A 27661-nucleotide genomic window follows, 5' to 3' on the forward strand; every position below is an offset into this window, starting at 1 on the left:
TTGTTGTTGACTTGATCTTTATTTGATGAGGCCTTTTTTCCCCATTTATATATTTTTTTTTGGAAAATGACATTTTGTCTTTCAAAACCACATGATGTACGGTGCACCAAAAATAGACAGAAATAACGTGACCCTTAAGCTTCAACAAACAATCCAAGACCTTGTTCAGAAAGTCCTTGTAACAAAGTGTTGTCACTATGTCTGTTCGTGGAGAAAACACCAGAAACGAACGTCGGGGCCACTGAGCGATGTGCCGTGTGTCGACGAACAGGGGCAATTCAACAGAATCGTTGGGGAAAATGAGGGACGATCTGTGGTCCGCTGCCATTCGTCAACACCCAACAGGTGATCTGTGGTCCGCTGCCATTCGTCAACACCCAACAGGTGATCTGTGGTCCGCTGCCATTCGTCAACACCCAACAGGTGATCTGTGGTCCGCTGCCATTCGTCAACACCCAACAGGTGATCTGTGGTCCGCTGCCATTCGTCAACACCCAACAGGTGATCTGTAAACCACCTTCTGCTTTTAGCCGTTGGGTGTTTTCTTCTTCAGGTTCTGTTATTCTGCTGGTGGAGGTGGGTCTAGACGGGGCAGCACCGGGAGGATCAGGTTCCCGAAGGACGAGTCTTGAGTGATGAAGAATCCAGAAGAGTGAGCATGGGCATGCTGCAAATAGAAGATAAAGGAAGATTAGATTGTTTTCCACAAGTTCACAGAGTAGAAAGTGAGCTCTATGGTTAGATTGTGTTTGACAAAGAAGCTCTAATTTGGTGGCCTCTGGTACATTCTGGCCTTGATTCCATCTGAATACACAGACAAATGATAGAATACTTTATCAAGTTTACCTCCCAGATTAGAACATTTGTTGTGTAAAAAAAGAACACGTTCATATTTACAACGACGGCCTAGAAACCTACCAGGGAACGGTGGGTTAACTGCCTTGTTCAGGGGCAGAACTACAGATTTTTCACCTTGTCAGCTCAGGGATTCAATCTTGCAACCTTACGGTTAACTAGTCCAACCACCTCTAACCACCTGCCTCACGAGGAGCCTGCCTGTTACGCGAATGCAGTAAGAAGCCAAGGTAAGTTAAATCAATCATAATCACTAGTTAACTACACATGGTTGATGATATTACTAGTTTATCTAGCGTGTCCTGCGTTGCATATAATCGATGCGGTGCGCATCGTTGCTCCAACGTGTACCTAACCGTAAACACCAATGCCTTTCTTAAAATCAATACACAGAAGTGTCTATTTTTAAACCTGCATATTTAGCTAAAATAAATGCATGTTAGCAGGCAATATTAACCAGGTGAAATTGTGTCACTTCTCTTGCGTTCATTGCACGCAGAGTCAGGGTATATGCAACAGTTTGGGCCGCCTGGATCTTTGCAAACTAATTTGCCAGAATTTTACATAATTATGACATGTAACAGGAATGTTTAGACTGATGGATGCCATCTGTTAGATAAAATACAGAACGGTTCCGTATTTCACTGAAAGAATAAACGTCTTGTTTTCTAAATGATAGTTTCTGGATTCGACCATATTAATGACCAAAGGCTCGTATTTCTGTGTGTTATTATGTTATAATTAAGTCTATGATTTGATAGAGCAGTCTGACTGAGCGATCGTAGGCACCAGCAGGCTCATAAGCATTCATTCAAACAGCACTTTCGTGTGTTTAGCCAGCAGCTCTGCGGTTTATGACAAGCCTATCAACTCCCGATATTGGGCTGGTGTAACCGATGTGATGTGAAATGCCTAGCTAGTTAGCGGGGTGCGCGCTAATAGCGTTTCAAACGTCACTCGCTCTGAGACTTGGAGTAGGTATCCCCCTTTACAGCTGACTAGATATCCCCATTTCCAACTGACTAGGTATCCCCCTTTCCCTGTACAACTGACTAGGTATCCCCATTTCCAACTGACTAGGTATCCCCCTTTACAACTGACTAGATATCCCACTTTACAACTGACTAGATATCCCACTTTACAACTGACTAGATATCCCACTTTACAACTGACTAGATATCCCCCTTTCCAACTGACTAGGTATCCCCCTTTACAACTGACTAGGTATCCCCCTTTCCCTGTACAACTGACTAGGTATCCCCCTTTCCCTGTACAACTGACTAGGTATCCCCATTTCCAACTGACTAGGTATCCCCCTTTCCAACTGACTAGGTATCCCCTTTCCAGCTGACTAGGTATCCCCCTTTCCAACTGACTAGATATCCCCCTTTCCAACTGACTAGATATCCCCCTTTCCAACTGACTAGGTATCCCCCTTTCCAACTGACTAGGTATCCCCCTTTCCAACTGACTAGGTATCCCCTTTCCAGCTGACTAGGTATCCCCTTTCCAGCTGACTAGGTATCCCCCTTTCCAACTGACTAGGTATCCCCTTTCCAACTGACTAGGTATCCCCCTTTCCAACTGACTAGGTATCCCCCTTTCCAACTGACTAGGTATCCCCTTTCCAACTGACTAGGTATCCCCTTTCCAACTGACTAGGTATCCCCTTTCCAACTGACTAGGTATCCCCCTTTCTAACTGACTAGGTATCCCCTTTCCAACTGACTAGGTATCCCCTTTCCAGCTGACTAGGTATCCCCTTTCCAGCTGACTAGGTATCCCCTTTCCAACTGACTAGATATCCCCTTTCCAACTGACTAGATATCCCCTTTCCAACTGACTAGGTATCCCCCTTTCCAACTGACTAGGTATCCCCTTTCCAACTGACTAGGTATCCCCTTTTTTGACTGGGTATATATTCCAACTGACAGGTATCCCCCTTTCCAACTGACTAGGTATCCCCTTTCCAACTGACTAGGTATTTTTTAACCTAAAACTGACTAGGTATCCCCCTTTCCAACTGACTAGGTATCCCCTTTCCAACTGACTAGGTATCCCCCTTTCCAACTGACTAGGTATCCCCCTTTCCAACTGACTAGGTATCCCCCTTTCCAACTGACTAGGTATCCCCCTTTCCAACTGACTAGGTATCCCCCTTTCCAACTGACTAGGTATCCCCCTTTCCAACTGACTAGGTATCCCCCTTTCCAACTGACTAGGTATCCCCCTTTCCAACTGACTAGATATCCCACTTTCCTCTTTGATTACATTAAGATAGTCACATCTTCATTTTTTTGTCTTGGGAATATATTGGAAACAGATTTTCTACATTAAAACTCATTCTTAGCTTTATTCCTAGTAATTTTAGTATTTTTTTAACCTAAAAATAACTTGTGGGCCACATATTGCAGACCCCTGCCTTACTGTATTTATAGAGATCATGCAGAATGGCTGTGGGGCCACCTATGACCCTCCTACAACAAACTTCTGAAATGCATCCTTCCATCCTTGAAGAAATCCCAAATCTGAATTGGTCGGTTTAGGTAACACCTCGCTCACACCCGTCCAACCACTTATAGATCTACGCTTACCCCCAGATGAAACAAGGAGAGAAGGGTGCATTTCTGAAATGTTAGAATGAGGTCAAGGCTTTACCTGCAGAGCTGCTTTCTGCTGGGCAGCGATGTGCTGCTGCTCCGCGTGGTCTCTGAAGTCTTTATTCAGGGCTGGTCTGGAGAGAGGGATGCTGTTGGCGAGAGGGATGGAGGGATATGGGTCAGGGGTCCCAAACAACACCCTATAGAAATACTTTTGACCAGGACTCATAGGGCTCTGTTCAAATGTAGTTCACTTATAAGGGACGCAGACAAAGTTTGTCACACACACACACACACACACACACACACACACACACACAGGCACACACACACACACACACACACACACACACACACACACACTCACTGACACACACACACACACACACACCTGGCTCCAGGGTTATTCATGGAGGAGTTCTGTATCAAGCGTCTCTTCTCCTTGTCCAATTCAGCCAAAATGGCAACACGGTTCTTGTTCTGGAATCCTGAGTAGAGAAAATAAATACCGATTAGCAACAAAATAATATTACAGAAATGCAGTATCAGCACAAACAAAGCCCACTGTAGTCCAAGTGCTACTTGAAGAAGACTCGCCGTCAGCAAGCAGCAGAAAACACCCTGGCTCAGAGCTGCCTACTAGCTATAGTCCCCGGCCTTCTGCTGCTTGACTTACCCGCTCCAGGTGCAGGCGAGGCCATGTCAGAGAAAGTGACTGCAGCCTAAACGACACAAAAGATAAGAGGAGAGCGCTGTGCTAGCTAGTTAGCATTAGCACTGGGACAAATCGACCAAAAGGATAAGCAGACGTTCACCACTCGTTCAAATAGCTACATAACTATTACAAAGAATAGAATGATTGAGTTCTACGTAAAATATATATATATATATACTTTTGTGTTGCTATATACAGAAACAAAGCCGCTAAAACGTAACTACGTTTAACTTCTCTGGTGAACTCGTGTATCAACAAAGAATAAAGTAACGTGACCACTTCAACTAAAGGGCGCGTTCCAGCGGATCGTTTTTGTCAAGTTGGGGACTATCGATCAAATCAAGGTTTATTTGGTCAGAGTACACAGATCTGCAGGCGCAGCGAAATGTTTGCTCCTTCTTCTTCGTCTTCTTCTTCTTCTTTGTGATTGGGTTGGCGGATCGCATCCAACTTTTAACATCCATACAACGCCACCTATTGTACTGGAGTGTGAGGCCGGTGACTGCCTACCTATATTACATTGTCTTCATTAGTACTGTTCCTCTAAGAAAGTGAAATAGAGCCTTAGACCCCACTTCCCTTCCCCTTTCCCCACTAATCCACCCAAACCCCAACCCCCGTCCAGCCTCTCTAACCCTTTCACACAATCTCTCTCTATCTACGTTATACAGTTCACAAAATATAAAACACACGCTCCACCGTTTCTGCCGCTAAACACTCATCACACAGACCTGTTTCATTTCTCCCTATCATCCACAATGTGGCATTCAAACCTGTGTGCCCATACCGTAGTCTACTGCATATAACTTCCTCTCTCCTACAGCCCATACTCCTCCTCTGTTACTGGGGAGGCAGGAGGCCTAGTGGTTAGAGTGGAGGGGAGGCAGGTAGCCTAGTGGTTAGAGTGGAGGGGCGGCAGCGTAGCCTAGTGGTTAGAGTGGAGGGGAGGCAGGGTAGCCTAGTGGTTAGAGTGGAGGGGAGGCAGGAGGCCTAGTGGTTAGAGTGGAGGGTCGGCAGGTAGCCTAGTGGTTAGAGTGGAGGGGAGGCAGGAGGCCTAGTGGTTAGAGTGGAGGGGAGGCAGGTAGCCTAGTGGTTAGAGTGGAGGGGAGGCAGGTAGCCTAGTGGTTAGAGTGGAGGGGAGGCAGGTAGCCTAGTGGTTAGAGTGGAGGGGAGGCAGGTAGCCTAGTGGTTAGAGTGGAGGGGAGGCAGGTAGCCTAGTGGTTAGAGTGGAGGGGAGGCAGGTAGCCTAGTGGTTAGAGTGGAGGGGAGGCAGGTAGCCTAGTGGTTAGAGTGGAGGGGAGGCAGGTAGCCTAGTGGTTAGAGTGGAGGGGAGGCAGGAGGCCTAGTGGTTAGCTGGAGGGGAGGCAGGAGGCCTAGTGGTTACAAGTGGAGGGGAGGCAGGTAGCCTAGTGGTTAGAGTGGAGGGGAGGCAGGTAGCCCAGTGGTTAAAGCTGGAGGGGAGGCAGGTAGCCTAGTGGTTAGAGGGAGGGGAGGCAGGTAGCCTAGTGGTTAAGGGAGGGGAGGCATTAGCCTAGTGGTTAGACCCGGAGGGGCCCAGGGTAGCCTAGTGGTTAGATTGGAGTTGGGAGGCAGGGTGTCCTAGTGGTTAGACTGGAGGGGAGGCAGGAGGCCAGTGGTTAGAGGGAGGGGCCAGGTTGTCCTAGTCCTTAGGGTCCGGCAGGTAGTAGTGGTTAGAGTGTAGGACCTGCAATAGCCTAGTGGTTAGAGTGGAGGGGAGGCAGATAGCCTAGTGGTTAGAGGGAGGGGAGGCAGGTAGCCTAGTGGTTAGCTGTGGAGGGGCGGCAGGGAGCCTAGTGGTTAGAGTAGAGGGGAGGCAGGTAGCCTAGTGGTTAGAGTGGGGGGGCAGGTAGTCTAGTGGTTCCTGGAGGGGAGGCAGGTACCCTAGTGGTTCCTCGGATGGGGAGGCAGGTAGTCTAGTGGTTAGAGGGAGGGGAGGCAGGTAGCCTAGTGGTTAGATGGAGGGGCGGCAGGGCAGTAGTGTTTATGTGGAGGGGAGGCAGGTCAGTGGTTATATGTAGGGGAGGCAGGTAGTCCTGATTAGAGTGTAGGAATCTAAGTGGCAGGTAGTCTAGTGGATAGAGTCTCTTTCGGCAGGTAGTCTAGTGGTTAGAGTGTAGGACTACCTGACATGAGGATCGGCAGGTAGTCTAGTGGTTAGAGTCCACCTGGCCATAGTCTAGTGGTTAGAGTGTTGGACGAGCAACTGAAAGGTTGCTAGAACAAACCCCCGAGCTGACAAGTTAAACGTCTGTTGTTCTACCCGTGAACAAGGCAGTTAACCCACTGTTCTTAAAGCTGTCATTGAAAATAAGAATTTGTTCTTAACTGACTTGCCTAGTTAAATAAAAACTGATTATTGCCTCCCCTTACCACCCGCACACCCTCTGCTTATCCACTCCTCGCTCCCAGCATTCCCCAGTTGCCGTGACCGCAGGATGTCCTTCTGAACTCCTTTTCAATCTCGGGCCAGTACAATAATGCCAGTTTGTCCTTCCTTATCCTCAGTGGCAGTTCCCCACTATCGACCTGCAATGCCTCAACAGGTGTCGTCCTGAGGACACCCACACACAATCTCAGGGCCGTTGACTGTATCCTATCGAGGCGCTGTGGTATTTGATTTGATTTGCCGGTCCATGATTTACAAAACTCCCATAATCCAAAGATGACCTGATCAATGCCTGGTACAGATAAAACGGTGTTTGTGTGTCTTCCACGTAAACCTCCCATTGAACCACACGACCTATATCATTCTTGTGTTTCTCGCTCCAAAAGTGCAGTAATAGCTAGCAATAAAAAAAAAACAATGCATATATAATCCAAAAATTAAAAAGAAAGAAATATCAGAATGAGCAATGTCGGAGTCCGGAATATTTCTATTTGTTTTTAAATTTAACGATTCGGTTAAGAACAAACTCTTATTTACAATGACGGCCAGCCAGGGGGGTTAACTGCCTTGTTCAGGGGTAGAATGACAGATTTTGACCTTGTCAGCTCAGACATTCAATCCAGCAACCCTAAAAAAAAATTGAATAAAAGAGATCAAAGTTCATTTGAGTTGCCCCCACAAATGTAATGTGAAAACGTAGATTTTTCAACCCTGGCCTAATATTCTAAGAGTTGATTTGGTTTGAGCCGGCCCGCGTTTATGGTTTGCCTAACATTGTTACCTACGTTTGAGACCAACAGGTGACCCGGGCTGCGTGAAAAACATACCAGTATCTCTCACCTTACTAGAATGACATTGGCGTTCTACGATCTCTCTCTCTCCCTCTCTACTCTGATAGACACGAGCCTCTGCAACTCTCATCTCTCCAGCGTTGCACTTCAACATTTATTTCCTTATAGAATCATAGCCGCACAAAGGGTTCTGGGGGAACTGCTGCACCCCTGATGAATTGAAACAGATTTGACAAAGTTATAGAATAACAGCTGTGTGTTCATAAATCAATTAAATAATTCAGAATAGCCCACTACACCATGAGAAGGCTTATAATTTAGCCACTGCGGATCAATAGCTTCTTTTTAAAATAGCATGTGGATCGTAGCCAAATAACAAAGCCTACAGTCGGGAACGTGCGGATAATCTGTCAGAGGAAAAAAAGGCCTTTCGCAATATTTCGAATACAATCGAGGGAAAACACGGGTTGCTCCTGCTGAAAAGACATAATGCTGTAGGCTACCAATATTACATTTTTTTTTATTTTAATTTGACCTTTATTTAACCAGGCAAGTCAGTTAAGAACATATTCTTATTTTCAATGACGGCCTGGGAACAGTGGGTTAACTGCCTGTTCAGGGGCAGAACGACAGATTTGTACCTTGTCAGCTCGGGGGTTTGAACTCGCAACCTTCCAGTTGCTAGTCCAACGCTCTGAACCACTAATATATCAGATCAACTTCCAAAATATCGTTTTACACGAGAAAAAGATAGACTTTGGCATCGGCCATCACCAGCAAGTGAACTGCGCATCATTGGGCGAGTCAGGGAAACTGACTTTAGGACTATAATTTCCTCCTCATATTGTAGCCTACAATATGTCTCCACACACCTAGGCCTAGGCTATTGATGGATTGAAGACAAGGTCGTTTTTAATGATCTCAGTTTGTCAGTGTCAAAGTAGTTTGCCATTTCGATCGTTTATGCGGTTTAAAAAAAACATCTCTGGTCATGTGAAAGGAAATAGAATTGCATCAAATGCTTTTTCCCAGCCCCTTGGCTACTAAAAATGTTCTCCCTGTGTACAACTTCTGTAAGTGCCTCTACTCTACTGCTCTACATAAAGCTGTCTCAACAGCAGAGCTTTCTTTTCAGCACCATGGAGTGAATCCTTACCACCACTACACCTGGCTATCAACAGAGCCTTGTTTTCAGCACCATGGAGTGAATCCTTAACACCACTACACCTGGCTATCAGCAGAGCCTTGTTTTCAGCACCATGGAGTGAATCCTTACCACCACTACACCTGGCTATCAACAGAGCCTTGTTTTCAGCACCATGCAGTGAATCCTTACCACCACTACACCTGGCTATCAACAGAGCCTTGTTTTCAGCACCATGGAGTGAATCCTTACCACCACTACACCTGGCTATCAACAGAGCCTTGTTTTCAGCACCATGGAGTGAATCCTTAACACCACTACACCTGGCTATCAGCAGAGCCTTGTTTTCAGCACCATGGAGTGAATCCTTACCACTGCTACACCTGGCTATCAACAGAGCCTTGTTTTCAGCACCATGGAGTGAATCCTTACCACCGCTACACCTGGCTATCAACAGAGCCTTGTTTTCAGCACCATGGAGTGAATCCTTACCACTGCTACACCTGGCTATCAGCAGAGCCTTGTTTTCAGCACCATGGAGTGAATCCTTACCACTGCTACACCTGGCTATCAACAGAGCCTTGTTTTCAGCACCATGGAGTGAATCCTTACCACCACTACACCTGGCTATCAACAGAGCCTTGTTTTCAGCACCATGGAGTGAATCCTTAACACCACTACACCTGGCTATCAGCAGAGCCTTGTTTTCAGCACCATGGAGTGAATCCTTACCACTGCTACACCTGGCTATCAACAGAGCCTTGTTTTCAGCACCATGGAGTGAATCCTTACCACCACTACACCTGGCTATCAACAGAGCCTTGTTTTCAGCACCATGGAGTGAATCCTTAACACCACTACACCTGGCTATCAGCGGAGCCTTGTTTTCAGCACCATGGAGTGACTCCTTACCACCACTACACCTGGCTATCAACAGAGCCTTGTTTTCAGCACCATGGAGTGAATCCTTACCACCGCTACACCTTTCTATCAGCAGAGCCTTGTTTTCAGCACCATGGAGTGAATCCTTACCACCACTACACCTGGCTATCAGCGGAGCCTCGTTTTCAGCACCATGGAGTGACTCCTTACCACCACTACACCTGGCTATCAGCAGAGCCTTGTTTTCAGCACCATGGAGTGAATCCTTACCACTGCTACACCTGGCTATCAGCAGAGCCTCGTTTTCAGCACCATGGAGTGACTCCTTACCACCGCTACACCTGGCTATCAGCAGAGCCTTGTTTTCAGCACCATGGAGTGACTCCTTACCACCACTACACCTGGCTATCAGCGGAGCCTTGTTTTCAGCACCATGGAGTGAATCCTTACCACCGCTACACCTGGCTATCAACAGAGCCTTGTTTTCAGCACCATGGAGTGACTCCTTACCACCGCTACACCTGGCTATCAGCAGAGCCTTGTTTTCAGCACCATGGAGTGAATCCTTACCACTGCTACACCTGGCTATCAGCGGAGCCTCGTTTTCAGCACCATGGAGTGAATCCTTACCACCGCTACACCTGGCTATCAGCAGAGCCTTGTTTTCAGCACCATGGAGTGAATCCTTACCACCACTACACCTGGCTATCAGCGGAGCCTTGTTTTCAGCACCATGGAGTGAATCCTTACCACCGCTACACCTGGCTATCAGCGGAGCCTCGTTTTCAGCACCATGGAGTGACTCCTTACCACCACTACACCTGGCTATCAGCAGAGCCTCGTTTTCAGCACCATGGAGTGACTCCTTACCACCACTACACCTGGCTATCAACAGAGCCTTGTTTTCAGCACCATGGAGTGAATCCTTACCACCGCTACACCTTTCTATCAGCAGAGCCTTGTTTTCAGCACCATGGAGTGAATCCTTACCACCACTACACCTGGCTATCAGCGGAGCCTTGTTTTCAGCACCATGGAGTGAATCCTTACCACTGCTACACCTGGCTATCAGCGGAGCCTCGTTTTCAGCACCATGGAGTGAATCCTTACCACTGCTACACCTGGCTATCAACAGAGCCTTGTTTTCAGCACCATGGAGTGAATCCTTACCACTGCTACACCTGGCTATCAACAGAGCCTTGTTTTCAGCACCATGGAGTGAATCCTTACCACCTCTACACCTGGCTATCAGCAGAGCCTTGTTTTCAGCACTACACCTGGCTATCAGCGGAGCCTTGTTTTCAGCACCATGGAGTGAATCCTTACCACTGCTACACCTGGCTATCAACAGAGCCTTGTTTTCAGCACCATGGAGTGAATCCTTAACACCACTACACCTGGCTATCAGCAGAGCCTTGTTTTCAGCACCATGGAGTGAATCCTTACCACCACTACACCTGGCTATCAACAGAGCCTTGTTTTCAGCACCATGGAGTGAATCCTTACCACCACTACACCTGGCTATCAACAGAGCCTTGTTTTCAGCACCATGGAGTGAATCCTTACCACCACTACACCTGGCTATCAGCAGAGCCTTGTTTTCAGCACCATGGAGTGAATCCTTACCACCACTACACCTGGCTATCAACAGAGCCTTGTTTTCAGCACCATGGAGTGAATCCTTACCACCACTACACCTGGCTATCAACAGAGCCTTGTTTTCAGCACCATGGAGTGAATCCTTACCACCACTACACCTGGCTATCAGCAGAGCCTTGTTTTCAGCACCATGGAGTGAATCCTTAACACCACTACACCTGGCTATCAGCAGAGCCTTGTTTTCAGCACCATGGAGTGAATCCTTACCACCACTACACCTGGCTATCAACAGAGCCTTGTTTTCAGCACCATGGAGTGAATCCTTACCACCACTACACCTGGCTATCAACAGAGCCTTGTTTTCAGCACCATGGAGTGAATCCTTACCACCACTACACCTGGCTATCAACAGAGCCTTGTTTTCAGCACCATGGAGTGAATCCTTACCACCACTACACCTGGCTATCAGCAGAGCCTTGTTTTCAGCACCATGGAGTGAATCCTTACCACTGCTACACCTGGCTATCAGCAGAGCCTTGTTTTCAGCACCATGGAGTGAATCCTTACCACCGCTACACCTGGCTATCAACAGAGCCTTGTTTTCAGCACCATGGAGTGAATCCTTACCACTGCTACACCTGGCTATCAGCAGAGCCTTGTTTTCAGCACCATGGAGTGAATCCTTACCACTGCTACACCTGGCTATCAACAGAGCCTTGTTTTCAGCACCATGGAGTGAATCCTTACCACCACTACACCTGGCTATCAACAGAGCCTTGTTTTCAGCACCATGGAGTGAATCCTTAACACCACTACACCTGGCATCAGAGCCTTGTTTTCAGCACCATGGAGTGAATCCTTACCACTGCTACACCTGGCTATCAACAGAGCCTTGTTTTCAGCACCATGGAGTGAATCCTTACCACCACTACACCTGGCTATCAACAGAGCCTTGTTTTCAGCACCATGGAGTGAATCCTTAACACCACTACACCTGGCTATCAGCGGAGCCTTGTTTTCAGCACCATGGAGTGACTCCTTACCACCACTACACCTGGCTATCAACAGAGCCTTGTTTTCAGCACCATGGAGTGAATCCTTACCACCGCTACACCTTTCTATCAGCAGAGCCTTGTTTTCAGCACCATGGAGTGAATCCTTACCACCACTACACCTGGCTATCAGCGGAGCCTCGTTTTCAGCACCATGGAGTGACTCCTTACCACCACTACACCTGGCTATCAGCAGAGCCTTGTTTTCAGCACCATGGAGTGAATCCTTACCACTGCTACACCTGGCTATCAGCAGAGCCTCGTTTTCAGCACCATGGAGTGACTCCTTACCACCGCTACACCTGGCTATCAGCAGAGCCTTGTTTTCAGCACCATGGAGTGACTCCTTACCACCGCTACACCTGGCTATCAGCGGAGCCTTGTTTTCAGCACCATGGAGTGAATCCTTACCACCGCTACACCTGGCTATCAACAGAGCCTTGTTTTCAGCACCATGGAGTGACTCCTTACCACCGCTACACCTGGCTATCAGCAGAGCCTTGTTTTCAGCACCATGGAGTGAATCCTTACCACTGCTACACCTGGCTATCAGCGGAGCCTTGTTTTCAGCACCATGGAGTGAATCCTTACCACCGCTACACCTGGCTATCAGCAGAGCCTTGTTTTCAGCACCATGGAGTGAATCCTTACCACCACTACACCTGGCTATCAGCAGAGCCTTGTTTTCAGCACCATGGAGTGAATCCTTACCACCGCTACACCTGGCTATCAGCAGAGCCTTGTTTTCAGCACCATGGAGTGACTCCTTACCACCACTACACCTGGCTATCAGCAGAGCCTTGTTTTCAGCACCATGGAGTGACTCCTTACCACCACTACACCTGGCTATCAGCAGAGCCTTGTTTTCAGCACCATGGAGTGAATCCTTACCACCGCTACACCTGGCTATCAGCAGAGCCTTGTTTTCAGCACCATGGAGTGAATCCTTACCACCACTACACCTGGCTATCAGCAGAGCCTTGTTTTCAGCACCATGGAGTGAATCCTTACCACTGCTACACCTGGCTATCAGCGGAGCCTTGTTTTCAGCACCATGGAGTGAATCCTTACCACTGCTACACCTGGCTATCAACAGAGCCTTGTTTTCAGCACCATGGAGTGAATCCTTACCACTGCTACACCTGGCTATCAACAGAGCCTTGTTTTCAGCACCATGGAGTGAATCCTTACCACCTCTACACCTGGCTATCAGCAGAGCCTTGTTTTCAGCACCATGCAGTGAATCCTTACCACTGCTACACCTGGCTATCAGCGGAGCCTTGTTTTCAGCACCATGGAGTGAATCCTTACCACTGCTACACCTGGCTATCAACAGAGCCTTGTTTTCAGCACCATGGAGTGACTCCTTACCACCGCTACACCTGTCTATCAGTGGAGCCTTGTTTTCAGCACCATGGAGTGACTCCTTACCACCGCTACACCTGGCTATCAACAGAGCCTTGTTTTCAGCACCATGGAGTGAATCCTTACCACCTCTACACCTGGCTATCAGCAGAGCCTTGTTTTCAGCACCATGCAGTGAATCCTTACCACTGCTACACCTGGCTATCAGCAGAGCCTTGTTTTCAGCACCATGGAGTGACTCCTTACCACCGCTACACCTGGCTATCAGTGGAGCCTTGTTTTCAGCACCATGGAGTGACTCCTTACCACCGCTACACCTGGCTATCAACAGAGCCTTGTTTTCAGCACCATGGAGTGACTCCTTACCACCTCTACACCTGGCTATCAGTGGAGCCTTGTTTTCAGCACCATGGAGTGAATCCTTACCACCACTACACCTGTCTATCAGTGGAGCCTTGTTTTCAGCACCATGGAGTGAATCCTTACCACCGCTACACCTGGCTATCAACAGAGCCTTGTTTTCAGCACCATGGAGTGACTCCTTACCACCACTACACCTGGCTATCAGCAGAGCCTTGTTTTCAGCACCATGGAGTGAATCCTTACCACTGCTACACCTGGCTATCAGCAGAGCCTTGTTTTCAGCACCATGGAGTGAATCCTTACCACCACTACACCTGGCTATCAGCAGAGCCTTGTTTTCAGCACCATGGAGTGAATCCTTACCACCACTACACCTGGCTATCAGCAGAGCCTTGTTTTCAGCACCATGGAGTGAATCCTTACCACCACTACACCTGGCTATCAACAGAGCCTTGTTTTCAGCACCATGGAGTGAATCCTTACCACCACTACACCTGGCTATCAACAGAGCCTTGTTTTCAGCACCATGGAGTGAATCCTTACCACCACTACACCTGGCTATCAGCAGAGCCTTGTTTTCAGCACCATGGAGTGAATCCTTACCACCACTACACCTGGCTATCAGCAGAGCCTTGTTTTCAGCACCATGGAGTGAATCCTTACCACCACTACACCTGGCTATCAACAGAGCCTTGTTTTCAGCACCATGGAGTGAATCCTTACCACCACTACACCTGGCTATCAGCAGAGCCTTGTTTTCAGCACCATGGAGTGAATCCTTACCACCACTACACCTGGCTATCAGCAGAGCCTTGTTTTCAGCACCATGGAGTGAATCCTTACCACCACTACACCTGGCTATCAACAGAGCCTTGTTTTCAGCACCATGGAGTTTACCACCACTACACTGGCTATGGAGCCTTGTTTTCAGCACCATGGAGTGAATCCTTAACACCACTACACCTGGCTATCAGCAGAGCCTTGTTTTCAGCACCATGGAGTGAATCCTTACCACCGCTACACCTGGCTATCAGCAGAGCCTTGTTTTCAGCACCATGGAGTGAATCCTTACCACCACTACACCTGGCTATCAGCAGAGCCTTGTTTTCAGCACCATGGAGTGAATCCTTACCACCACTACACCTGGCTATCAGCAGAGCCTTGTTTTCAGCACCATGGAGTGAATCCTTACCACCACTACACCTGGCTATCAGCAGAGCCTTGTTTTCAGCACCATGGAGTGAATCCTTACCACTGCTACACCTGGCTATCAGCAGAGCCTTGTTTTCAGCACCATGGAGTGAATCCTTACCACCACTACACCTGGCTATCAGCAGAGCCTTGTTTTCAGCACCATGGAGTGAATCCTTACCACCGCTACACCTGGCTATCAACAGAGCCTTGTTTTCAGCACCATGGAGTGAATCCTTACCACCGCTACACCTGGCTATCAGCAGAGCCTTGTTTTCAGCACCATGGAGTGAATCCTTACCACTGCTACACCTGGCTATCAGCAGAGCCTTGTTTTCAGCACCATGGAGTGAATCCTTACCACCGCTACACCTGGCTATCAGCAGAGCCTTGTTTTCAGCACCATGGAGTGAATCCTTACCACCACTACACCTGGCTATCAGCAGAGCCTTGTTTTCAGCACCATGAGTGATCCTTACCACCGCTACACCTGGCTATCAGTGGAGCCTTGTTTTCAGCACCATGGAGTGAATCCTTACCACCACTACACCTGGCTATCAGTGGAGCCTTGTTTTCAGCACCATGGAGTGAATCCTTACCACCACTACACCTGGCTATCAGCAGAGCCTTGTTTTCAGCACCATGGAGTGAATCCTTACCACCACTACACCTGGCTATCAGTGGAGCCTTGTTTTCAGCACCATGGAGTGAATCCTTACCACCACTACACCTGGCTATCAGTGGAGCCTTGTTTTCAGCACCATGGAGTGAATCCTTACCACCGCTACACCTGGCTATCAGTGGAGCCTTGTTTTCAGCACCATGCAGTGACTCCTTACCACCACTACACCTGGCTATCAGCAGAGCCTTGTTTTCAGCAGTGACTCCTTACCACCACTACACCTGGCTATCAGCAGAGCCTTGTTTTCAGCAGTGACTCCTTACCACCACTACACCTGGCTATCAGCAGAGCCTTGTTTTCAGCAGTGACTCCTTACCACCACTACACCTGGCTATCAGCAGAGCCTTGTTTTCAGCACCATGGAGTGACTCCTTACCACCGCTACACCTGGCTATCAGCAGAGCCTTGTTTTCAGCACCATGGAGTGACTCCTTACCACCACTACACCTGGCTATCAGCAGAGCCTTGTTTTCAGCACCATGGAGTGACTCCTTACCACCGCTACACCTGGCTATCAGCAGAGCCTTGTTTTCAGCACCATGGAGTGAATCCTTACCACCACTACACCTGGCTATCAGTGGAGCCTTGTTTTCAGCACCATGGAGTGAATCCTTACCACTGCTACACCTGGCTATCAGCAGAGCCTTGTTTTCAGCACCATGGAGTGACTCCTTACCACTGCTACACCTGGCTATCAGCGGAGCCTTGTTTTCAGCACCATGGAGTGAATCCTTACCACCACTACACCTGGCTATCAACAGAGCCTTGTTTTCAGCACCATGCAGTGAATCCTTACCACCACTACACCTGGCTATCAGCAGAGCCTTGTTTTCAGCACCATGCAGTGAATCCTTACCACCACTACACCTGGCTATCAGTGGAGCCTTGTTTTCAGCACCATGCAGTGAATCCTTACCACCACTACACCTGGCTATCAGCAGAGCCTTGTTTTCAGCACCATGGAGTGAATCCTTACCACCACTACACCTGGCTATCAGCAGAGCCTTGTTTTCAGCACCATGCAGTGAATCCTTACCACCACTACACCTGGCTATCAGCAGAGCCTTGTTTTCAGCACCATGCAGTGAATCCTTACCACCACTACACCTGGCTATCAGCAGAGCCTCGTTTCCTTACCACCACTACACCTGTCTATCAGTGGAGCCTCATGGAGTGAATCCTTACCACCACTACACCTGGCTATCAGTGCAGAGCCTTGTTTTCAGCACCATTACCACCACTACACCTGTCTATCAGTGGAGCCTCGTTTCCTTACCACCACTACACCTGTCTATCAGCAGAGCCTTGTTTTTTACCACCACTACACCTGTCTATCAGTGGAGCCTCGTTTTCCTTACCACCACTACACCTGGCTATCAGTGGAGCCTGTTTTTTACCACCACTACACCTGGCTATCAGTGGAGCCTGGAGTTTCCTTACCACCACTACACCTGTCTATCAGTGGAGCCTTGTTTTTACCACCACTACACCTGGCTATCAGTGGAGCCTGTTTCCTTACCACCACTACACCTGGCTATCAGTGGAGCCTTGTTTTCAGCACCATGTCTATCAGTGAGCCTCGTTTCCTTACCACCACTACACCTGGCTATCAGTGGAGCCTTGTTTTTACCACCACCACCTGTCTATCAGTGAGCCTCGTTTCCTTACCACCACTACACCTGGCTATCAGTGGAGCCTTGTTTTCAGCACACCTGCTATCAGTGAGCCTCGTTTCCTTACCACCACTACACCTGGCTATCAGTGGAGCCTTGTTTTTACCACCACTACACCTGGCTATCAACAGAATCCTTACCACCACTACACCTGGCTATCAGTGGAGCCTTGTTTTCAGCACCATGCAGTGAATCCTTACCACCACTACACCTGGCTATCAGCAGAGCCTCGTTTCCTTACCACCACTACACCTGGCTATCAGCAGAGCCTCGTTTCCTTACCACCACTACACCTGGCTATCAACAGAGCCTCGTTTCCTTACCACCACTACACCTGGCTATCAGCAGAGCCTCGTTTCCTTACCACCACTACACCTGGCTATCAGTGGAGCCTTGTTTCCTTACCACCACTACACCTGGCTATCAGTGGAGCCTCGTTTTCCTTACCACCACTACACCTGGCTATCAGCAGAGCCTTGTTCCTTACCACCACCACCTGTCTATCAGTGGAGCCTCGTTTCCTTACCACCACTACACCTGGCTATCAACAGAGCCTTGTTTTTTACCACCACTACACCTGTCTATCAGTGGAGCCTTGTTTTCCTTACCACCACTACACCTGGCTATCAGCAGAGCCTTGTTTTTTCCTTACCACCACTACACCTGGCTATCAGCAGAGCCTTGTTTTTACCACCACTACACCTGTCTAACAGTGGAGCCTCGTTTCTTACCACCACTACACCTGGCTATCACAGAGCCTCGTTTTTACCACCACTACACCTGTCTATCAGTGGAGCCTCGTTTCCTTACCACCACTACACCTGTCTATCAGTGGAGCCTTGTTTCCTTACCACCGCTACACCTGTCTATCAGTGGAGCCTGTTTCCTTACCACCACTACACCTGTCTATCAGTGGAGCCTCAGCCAGTTTCCTTACCACCACTACACCTGGCTATCAGTGGAGTTTTGGAGCCTCGTACCACCACTACACCTGTCTATCAGTGGAGCCTCGTTTTCAGCACCATTACCACCACTACACCTGGCTATCAGCAGAGCCTTGTTTTCAGCACCATGCAGTACCACCACTACACCTGTCTATCAGTGGAGCCTCGTTTCCTTACCACCACTACACCTGCTATCAGTGGAGCCTGTTTCCTTACCACCACTACACCTGCTACCATGGAGCCTGTTTCCTTACCACCACTACACCTGGCTATCAGTGGAGCCTTGTTTTCAGCACCATGGAGTGAATCCTTACCACCACTACACCTGTCTATCAGTGGAGCCTCGTTTCCTTACCACCACTACACCTGTCTATCAGTGGAGCCTCGTTTCCTTACCACCACTACACCTGTCTATCAGCAGAGCCTCGTTTCCTTACCACCACTACACCTGGCTATCAGCAGAGCCTCGTTTCCTTACCACCACTACACCTGGCTATCAGTGGAGCCTTGTTTTCAGCACCATGCAGTGAATCCTTACCACCGCTACACCTGTCTATCAGTGGAGCCTCGTTTCCTTACCACCGCTACACCTGTCTATCAGTGGAGCCTCGTTTCCTTACCACCGCTACACCTGTCTATCAGTGGAGCCTGGAGCTACTCACCTGTCTATCAGTGGAGCCTTGTTTTACACCTGTCTATCAGTGGAGCCTCGTTTCCTTACCACCACTACACCTGTCTATCAGCAGAGCCTCGTTTTTACCACCACTACACCTGTCTATCAGTGGAGCCTCGTTTCCTTACCACCACTACACCTGGCTATCAGTGGAGCCTTTTTTACCACCACTACACCTGTCTATCAGTGGAGCCTGCAGTTCCTTACCACCACTACACCTGTCTATCAGTGGAGCCTCGTTTTTACCACCACTACACCTGTCTCATCAGTGGAGCCTCGTTTCCTTACCACCACTACACCTGGCTATCAACAGAGCCTCGTTTCCTTACCACCACTACACCTGCTATCAGTGGAGCCTCGTTTCCTTACCACCACTACACCTGGCTATCAGCAGAGCCTCGTTTTTACCACCACTACAGCTATCAGTGGAGCCTCGTTTCCTTACCACCACTACACCTGTCTATCAGCAGAGCCTCGTTTTTACCACCACTACACCTGTCTATCAGTGAGCCTCGTTTCCTTACCACCACTACACCTGGCTATCAGTGGAGCCTCGTTTCCTTACCACCACTACAGCTATCAGTGGAGCCTCGTTTCCTTACCACCACTACACCTGGCTATCAGTGGAGCCTCGTTTTACCACCACTACACCTGTCTATCAGTGGAGCCTCGTTTCTTACCACCACTACACCTGGCTATCAGTGGAGCCTCGTTTCCTTACCACCACTACACCTGGCTATCAGTGGAGCCTCGTTTCCTTACCACCACTACACCTGGCTATCAGTGGAGCCTTGTTTTTCACTGCCATGTCTATCAGTGAGCCTCGTTTTCCTTACCACCACTACACCTGGCTATCAGTGGAGCCTTGTTTTACCACCACTACACCTGGCTATCAGTGGAGCCTCGTTTCCTTACCACCACTACACCTGGCTATCAGTGGAGCCTTGTTTCCATTACCACCACTACACCTGGCTATCAGTGGAGCCTCGTTTCCTTACCACCACTACACCTGGCTATCAGCAGAGCCTTGTTCCTTACCACCACTACACCTGTCTATCAGTGGAGCCTCGTTTTTTCCTTACCACCACTACACCTGGCTATCAGTGGAGCCTTGTTTTTACCACCACTACACCTGGCTATCAGTGGAGCCTCGTTTCCTTACCACCACTACACCTGGCTATCAGTGGAGCCTTGTTTTTACCACCACTACACCTGTCTATCAGTGGAGCCTCGTTTCAGCACCCCTTACCACCACTACACCTGGCTATCAGTGGAGCCTTGTTTCCATGCAGTGAACCACCACTACACCTGGCTATCAGTGGAGCCTTGTTTTTACCACCACTACACCTGGCTATCAGTGGAGCCTCGTTTCCTTACCACCACTACACCTGGCTATCAGTGGAGCCTCGTTTCCTTACCACCACTACACCTGTCTATCAGTGGAGCCTCGTTTCCTTACCACCACTACACCTGGCTATCAGTGGAGCCTTTTTTACCACCACTACACCTGGCTATCAGTGGAGCCTTGTTTCCTTACCACCACTACACCTGTCTATCAGTGGAGCCTCGTTTCCTTACCACCACTACACCTGTCTATCAGTGGAGCCTCGTTTTTACCACCACTACACCTGTCTATCAGTGGAGCCTCGTTTCCTTACCACCACTACACCTGTCTATCAGTGGAGCCTCGTTTCCTTACCACCACTACACCTGGCTATCAGTGGAGCCTCGTTTCCTTACCACCACTACACCTGGCTATCAGTGGAGCCTCGTTTCCTTACCACCACTACACCTGGCTATCAGTGGAGCCTCGTTTCCTTACCACCACTACACCTGTCTATCAGTGGAGCCTTGTTTTACCACCACCACCTGTCTATCAGTGGAGCCTCGTTCCTTACCACCACTACACCTGGCTATCAGTGGGAGCCTCGTTTCCTTACCACCACTACACCTGGCTATCAGTGGAGCCTGTTTCCTTACCACCACTACACCTGGCTATCAGTGGAGCCTCGTTTCCTTACCACCACTACACCTGGCTATCAGTGGAGCCTCGTTTCCTTACCACCACTACACCTGGCTATCAGTGGAGCCTCGTTTCCTTACCACCACTACACCTGTCTATCAGTGGAGCCTCGTTTTACCACCACTACACCTGTCTATCAGTGGAGCCTCGTTTCCTTACCACCACTACACCTGGCTATCAGTGGAGCCTCGTTTCCTTACCACCACTACACCTGTCTATCAGTGGAGCCTCGTTTTCCTTACCACCACTACACCTGGCTATCAGTGGAGCCTCGTTTCCTTACCACCACTACACCTGTCTATCAGTGGAGCCTCGTTTCCTTACCACCACTACACCTGTCTATCAGTGGAGCCTTGTTTTTACCACCACTACACCTGTCTATCAGTGGAGCCTCGTTTCCTTACCACCACTACACCTGGCTATCAGTGGAGCCTCGTTTTTACCACCACTACACCTGGCTATCAGTGGAGCCTCGTTTCCTTACCACCACTACACCTGGCTATCAGTGGAGCCTCGTTTCCTTACCACCACTACACCTGTCTATCAGTGGAGCCTCGTTCCTTACCACCACTACACCTGTCTATCAGTGGAGCCTCGTTTCTACCACCACTACACCTGTCTATCAGTGGAGCCTCGTTTCCTTACCACCACTACACCTGTCTATCAGTGGAGCCTCGTTTCAGCACCTACCACCACTACACCTGGCTATCAGTGGAGCCTCGTTTCCTTACCACCACTACACCTGTCTATCAGTGGAGCCTCGTTTTCCTTACCACCACTACACCTGGCTATCAGTGGAGCCTCGTTTCCTTACCACCGCTACACCTGGCTATCAGTGGAGCCTCGTTTCCTTACCACCACTACACCTGGCTATCAGTGGAGCCTCGTTTCCTTACCACCACTACACCTGGCTATCAGTGGAGCCTCGTTTCCTTACCACCACTACACCTGGCTATCAGTGGAGCCTCGTTTCCTTACCACCACTACACCTGTCTATCAGTGGAGCCTCGTTTCCTTACCACCACTACACCTGTCTATCAGTGGAGCCTCGTTTCCTTACCACCGCTACACCTGGCTATCAGTGGAGCCTCGTTTCCTTACCACCACTACACCTGGCTATCAGTGGAGCCTCGTTTCCTTACCACCACTACACCTGGCTATCAGTGGAGCCTCGTTTCCTTACCACCGCTACACCTGTCTATCAGTGGAGCCTCGTTTCCTTACCACCGCTACACCTGTCTATCAGTGGAGCCTCGTTTCCTTACCACCACTACACCTGGCTATCAGTGGAGCCTCGTTTCCTTACCACCACTACACCTGGCTATCAGTGGAGCCTCGTTTCCTTACCACCACTACACCTGTCTATCAGTGGAGCCTCGTTTCCTTACCACCGCTACACCTGGCTATCAGTGGAGCCTCGTTTCCTTACCACCACTACACCTGGCTATCAGTGGAGCCTCGTTTCCTTACCACCGCTACACCTGTCTATCAGTGGAGCCTCGTTTCCTTACCACCACTACACCTGTCTATCAGTGGAGCCTCGTTTCCTTACCACTGCTACACCTGGCTATCAGTGGAGCCTCGTTTCCTTACCACCACTACACCTGGCTATCAGTGGAGCCTCGTTTCCTTACCACCACTACACCTGGCTATCAGTGGAGCCTCGTTTCCTTACCACCACTACACCTGGCTATCAGTGGAGCCTCGTTTCTTACCACCACTACACCTGTCTATCAGTGGAGCCTCGTTTCCATACCACCACTACACCTGGCTATCAGTGGAGCCTCGTTTCCTTACCACCACTACACCTGTCTATCAGTGGAGCCTCGTTTCCTTACCACCACTACACCTGTCTATCAGTGGAGCCTCGTTTCCTTACCACCACTACACCTGGCTATCAGTGGAGCCTCGTTTTCCTTACCACCACTACACCTGGCTATCAGTGGAGCCTGTTTCCTTACCACCACTACACCTGTCTATCAGTGGAGCCTCGTTTCCTTACCACCACTACACCTGTCTATCAGTGGAGCCTCGTTTCCTTACCACCGCTACACCTGTCTATCAGTGGAGCCTCGTTTCCTTACCACCACTACACCTGGCTATCAGTGGAGCCTCGTTTCCTTACCACCACTACACCTGTCTATCAGTGGAGCCTCGTTTCCTTACCACCGCTACACCTGTCTATCAGTGGAGCCTCGTTTCCTTACCACCGCTACACCTGTCTATCAGTGGAGCCTCGTTTCCTTACCACCGCTACACCTGGCTATCAGTGGAGCCTCGTTTCCTTACCACCACTACACCTGTCTATCAGTGGAGCCTCGTTCCTTACCACCACTACACCTGTCTATCAGTGAGCCTCGTTTCCTTACCACCACTACACCTGTCTATCAGTGGAGCCTCGTTTCACCACTGCTACACCTGTCTATCAGTGGAGCCTCGTTTCTTACCACCACTACACCTGGCTATCAGTGGAGCCTCGTTTCCTTACCACCACTCACACCTATCAGTGGACTCCTTACCACCACTACACCTGGCTATCAGTGGAGCCTTGTTTTCACCACCATGTCTATCAGTGTTTCCTTACCACCACTACACCTGTCTATCAGTGGAGCCTCGTTTCCTTACCACCACTACACCTGGCTATCAGTGGAGCCTCGTTTCCTTACCACCACTACACCTGTCTATCAGTGGAGCCTCGTTTCCTTACCACCACTACACCTGCTATCAGTGAGCCTCGTTTCCTTACCACCACTACACCTGGCTATCAGTGGAGCCTCGTTTCCTTACCACCACTACACCTGGCTATCAGTGGAGCCTCGTTTCCTTACCACCGCTACACCTGGCTATCAGTGGAGCCTCGTTTCCTTACCACCACTACACCTGTCTATCAGTGGAGCCTCGTTTCCTTACCACCGCTACACCTGTCTATCAGTGGAGCCTCGTTTCCTTACCACCACTACACCTGGCTATCAGTGGAGCCTCGTTTCCTTACCACCACTACACCTGGCTATCAGCAGAGCCTCGTTTCCTTACCACCACTACACCTGTCTATCAGCAGAGCCTCGTTTCCTTACCACCACTACACCTGTCTATCAGCGGAGCCTCGTTTCCTTACCACCACTACACCTGTCTATCAGTGGAGCCTCGTTTCCTTACCACCACTACACCTGGCTATCAGCAGAGCCTCGTTTCCTTACCACCACTACACCTGGCTATCAGAGAGCCTCGTTTCCTTACCACCACTACACCTGGCTATCAGTGGAGCCTCGTTTCCTTACCACCACTACACCTGGCTATCAGTGGAGCCTCGTTTCCTTACCACCACTACACCTGTCTATCAGTGGAGCCTCGTTTCCTTACCACCACTACACCTGTCTATCAGTGGAGCCTCGTTCCTTACCACCACTACACCTGTCTATCAGTGAGCCTCGTTTCCTTACCACCACTACACCTGGCTATCAGTGGAGCCTCGTTTCCTTACCACCACTACACCTGGCTATCAGTGGAGCCTCGTTTTTACCACTGCTACACCTGTCTATCAGTGGAGCCTCGTTTCCTTACCACCACTACACCTGTCTATCAGTGGAGCCTCGTTTTCAGCACCATGCAGTATCCCACCACTACACCTGGCTATCAGTGGAGCCTTGTTTCCTTACCACCGCTACACCTGTCTATCAGTGAGCCTTGTTTCCTTACCACCACTACACCTGTCTATCAGTGGAGCCTTGTTACCACCACTACACCTGTCTATCAGTGGAGCCTCGTTTCCTTACCACCACTACACCTGGCTATCAGTGGAGCCTCGTTTCCTTACCACCACTACACCTGTCTATCAGTGGAGCCTCGTTTTCCTTACCACCACTACACCTGTCTATCAGCAGAGCCTTGTTTTCATGCAGTGAATCCTTACCACCACTACACCTGGCTATCAGCAGAGCCTTGTTTTCAGCACCATGCAGTGAATCCTTACCACCACTACACCTGGCTATCAGCAGAGCCTTGTTGTCAGCACCATGCAGTGACTCTTACCACCACTACACCTGGCTATCAGCAGAGCCTCGTTTCAGCACCATGCAGTGAACCACCACTACACCTGGCTATCAGCAGAGCCTCAGTTTCCTTACCACCACTACACCTGGCTATCAGCAGAGCCTCGTTTCAGCACCATGCTTACCACCACTACACCTGGCTATCAGTGGAGCCTTGTTGTCAGCACCATGCAGTGAATCCTTACCACCACTACACCTGGCTATCAGCAGAGCCTTGTTGTCAGCACCATGCAGTGAATCCTTACCACCACTACACCTGGCTATCAGCAGAGCCTTGTTGTCAGCACCATGGAGTGAATCCTTACCACCACTACACCTGTCTATCAGTGGAGCCTCGTTTCCTTACCACCGCTACACCTGTCTATCAGTGGAGCCTCGTTTCTACCACCACTACACCTGGCTATCAGCAGAGCCTTGTTGTCAGCACCATGCAGTGAATCCTTACCACCACTACACCTGGCTATCAGCAGAGCCTTGTTGTCAGCACCATGCAGTGAATCCTTACCACCGCTACACCTGGCTATCAGCAGAGCCTTGTTGTCAGCACCATGGAGTGAATCCTTACCACCACTACACCTGTCTATCAGTGGAGCCTCGTTTCCTTACCACCGCTACACCTGTCTATCAGTGGAGCCTCGTTTCCTTACCACCACTACACCTGGCTATCAGCAGAGCCTTGTTGTCAGCACCATGCAGTGAATCCTTACCACCACTACACCTGGCTATCAGCAGAGCCTTGTTGTCAGCACCATGCAGTGAATCCTTACCACCGCTACACCTGGCTATCAGCAGAGCCTTGTTGTCAGCACCATGGAGTGAATCCTTACCACCACTACACCTGTCTATCAGTGGAGCCTCGTTTCCTTACCACCGCTACACCTGTCTATCAGTGGAGCCTCGTTTCCTTACCACCACTACACCTGGCTATCAGCAGAGCCTTGTTGTCAGCACCATGCAGTGAATCCTTACCACCACTACACCTGGCTATCAACAGAGCCTTGTTTTCAGCACCATGCAGTGAATCCTTACCACCACTACACCTGTCTATCAGTGGAGCCTTGTTTTCAGCACCATGGAGTGAATCCTTACCACCACTACACCTGTCTATCAGTGGAGCCTCGTTTCCTTACCACCACTACACCTGTCTATCAGTGGAGCCTCGTTTCCTTACCACCACTACACCTGGCTATCAGCAGAGCCTTGTTTTCAGCACCATGCAGTGAATCCTTACCACCACTACACCTGGCTATCAGCAGAGCCTTGTTGTCAGCACCATGCAGTGAATCCTTACCACCGCTACACCTGGCTATCAGCAGAGCCTTGTTGTCAGTGAATCCTTACCACCACTACACCTGTCTATCAGTGGAGGTTCCTTACCACCACTACACCTGTCTATCAGTGGAGCCTCGTTTCCTTACCACCACTACACCTGGCTATCAGCAGAGCCTCGTTTCCTTACCACCACTACACCTGGCTATCAGTGGAGCCTCGTTTCAGCACCATGCAGTACCACCACTACACCTGGCTATCAGCAGAGCCTTGTTGTCAGCACCATGCAGTGAATCCTTACCACCACTACACCTGGCTATCAGCAGAGCCTCGTTTGTCAGCTACACCTGTCTATCAGTGAGCCTCGTTTCCTTACCACCACTACACCTGGCTATCAGCAGAGCCTTGTCAGCACCATGCAGTGAATCTTACCACCACTACACCTGGCTATCAGCAGAGCCTTGTTGTCAGCACCATGCAGTGAATCCTTACCACCACTACACCTGGCTATCAGCAGAGCCTCGTTTCCTTACCACCACTACACCTGGCTATCATCAGAGCCTCGTTTCCTTACCACCACTACACCTGGCTATCAGCAGAGCCTCGTTTCCTTACCACCACTACACCTTCTATCAGTTACCACCACTACACCTGTCTATCAGTGGAGCCTCGTTTCCTTACCACCACTACACCTGTCTATCAGTGGAGCCTCGTTTCCTTACCACCGCTACACCTGTCTATCAGTGGAGCCTCGTTTCCTTACCACCACTACACCTGGCTATCAGCAGAGCCTTGTTTTCAGCACCATGGAGTGACTCCGCACCACTGCTACACCTGGCTATCAGTGGAGCCTCGTTTCCTTACCACCGCTACACCTGTCTATCAGTGGAGCCTCGTTTCCTTACCACTGCTACACCTGGCTATACTTTTGATTGATTGACAATTAGTGCCTTCCACAATGCAGGCAATGGCTTCAAGTTGCAGCTGGTGAGGAACAACTGCAGAAATGTGCAGTCAAAACCTCTGATCACATTCATTTAACCAGGCAAGTCAGTGAAGAATAAATTATTATTTACAATGACGGCTTAGGAACAGTGAGTTAACTTAACTGCCTTGTTAACGACAGATTTACCTTTTCAGCTCGGGGATTTGTCCTATCAACCTTTAGGTTACAGGCCCAATGCTCTTACCACTGGGTTACCTGCCGCCCCTGGTGGTTGTATTGTTCATGCAGTGGACATGTAGGTGCAAGTGGGACAATTTTATCCCAATAATGCAACACAATTTGAAAGGATCTGACCAACGATTGTCACCCGAATTGACAAAAGTGATCCACTCGAACGCGCCCTCCGGCTCAAGCGTTGTATTACTTCCGGTACTGTTA

General features: G+C 49.5%; 1 protein-coding gene across 2 annotated transcripts; it reads right to left on the bottom strand.

Moving 5' to 3' along the window:
- On the bottom strand, nucleotides 1-27519 carry LOC118381671 (SOSS complex subunit C). 2 transcript variants are annotated; one of them, XM_052517537.1, is made up of 5 exons: nucleotides 27410-27519; nucleotides 4132-4177; nucleotides 3847-3943; nucleotides 3514-3604; nucleotides 1-667 (listed from the first exon to the last, which is right to left on the bottom strand). In XM_052517537.1, exons 2-5 carry the CDS (start codon nucleotides 4154-4156, stop codon nucleotides 560-562), a joined length of 321 nt encoding a protein of 106 aa, XP_052373497.1. In that variant the 5' UTR covers nucleotides 4157-4177; nucleotides 27410-27519; the 3' UTR covers nucleotides 1-559. The 2 variants fall into 2 exon arrangements, with proteins under 2 accessions (XP_052373497.1, XP_052373496.1); XM_052517536.1 differs by lacking the exon at nucleotides 27410-27519 and adding an exon at nucleotides 7418-7537.
- Between the last annotated feature and the right edge of the window lie 142 nt (nucleotides 27520-27661).

Source organism: Oncorhynchus keta, unplaced genomic scaffold (assembly GCF_023373465.1).
Source record: "Oncorhynchus keta strain PuntledgeMale-10-30-2019 unplaced genomic scaffold, Oket_V2 Un_scaffold_8424_pilon_pilon, whole genome shotgun sequence".
Taxonomy (NCBI): domain Eukaryota; kingdom Metazoa; phylum Chordata; class Actinopteri; order Salmoniformes; family Salmonidae; genus Oncorhynchus; species Oncorhynchus keta.

Excerpts from the sequence above, each read along its gene's own strand:
- LOC118381671 (XM_052517536.1), bottom strand. The coding sequence starts at position 7,522 with ATGTTGAAGTGCAACGCTGGAGAGATGAGAGTTGCAGAGGCTCGTGTC. Across the intron at positions 4,178-7,417 it reads GCCAATGTCATTCTAGTAAG|GCTGCAGTCACTTTCTCTGA; the intron begins GTGAGAGATACT and ends TGTGTCGTTTAG. Across the intron at positions 668-3,513 it reads AGCAGAAAGCAGCTCTGCAG|CATGCCCATGCTCACTCTTC; the intron begins GTAAAGCCTTGA and ends TTCTATTTGCAG.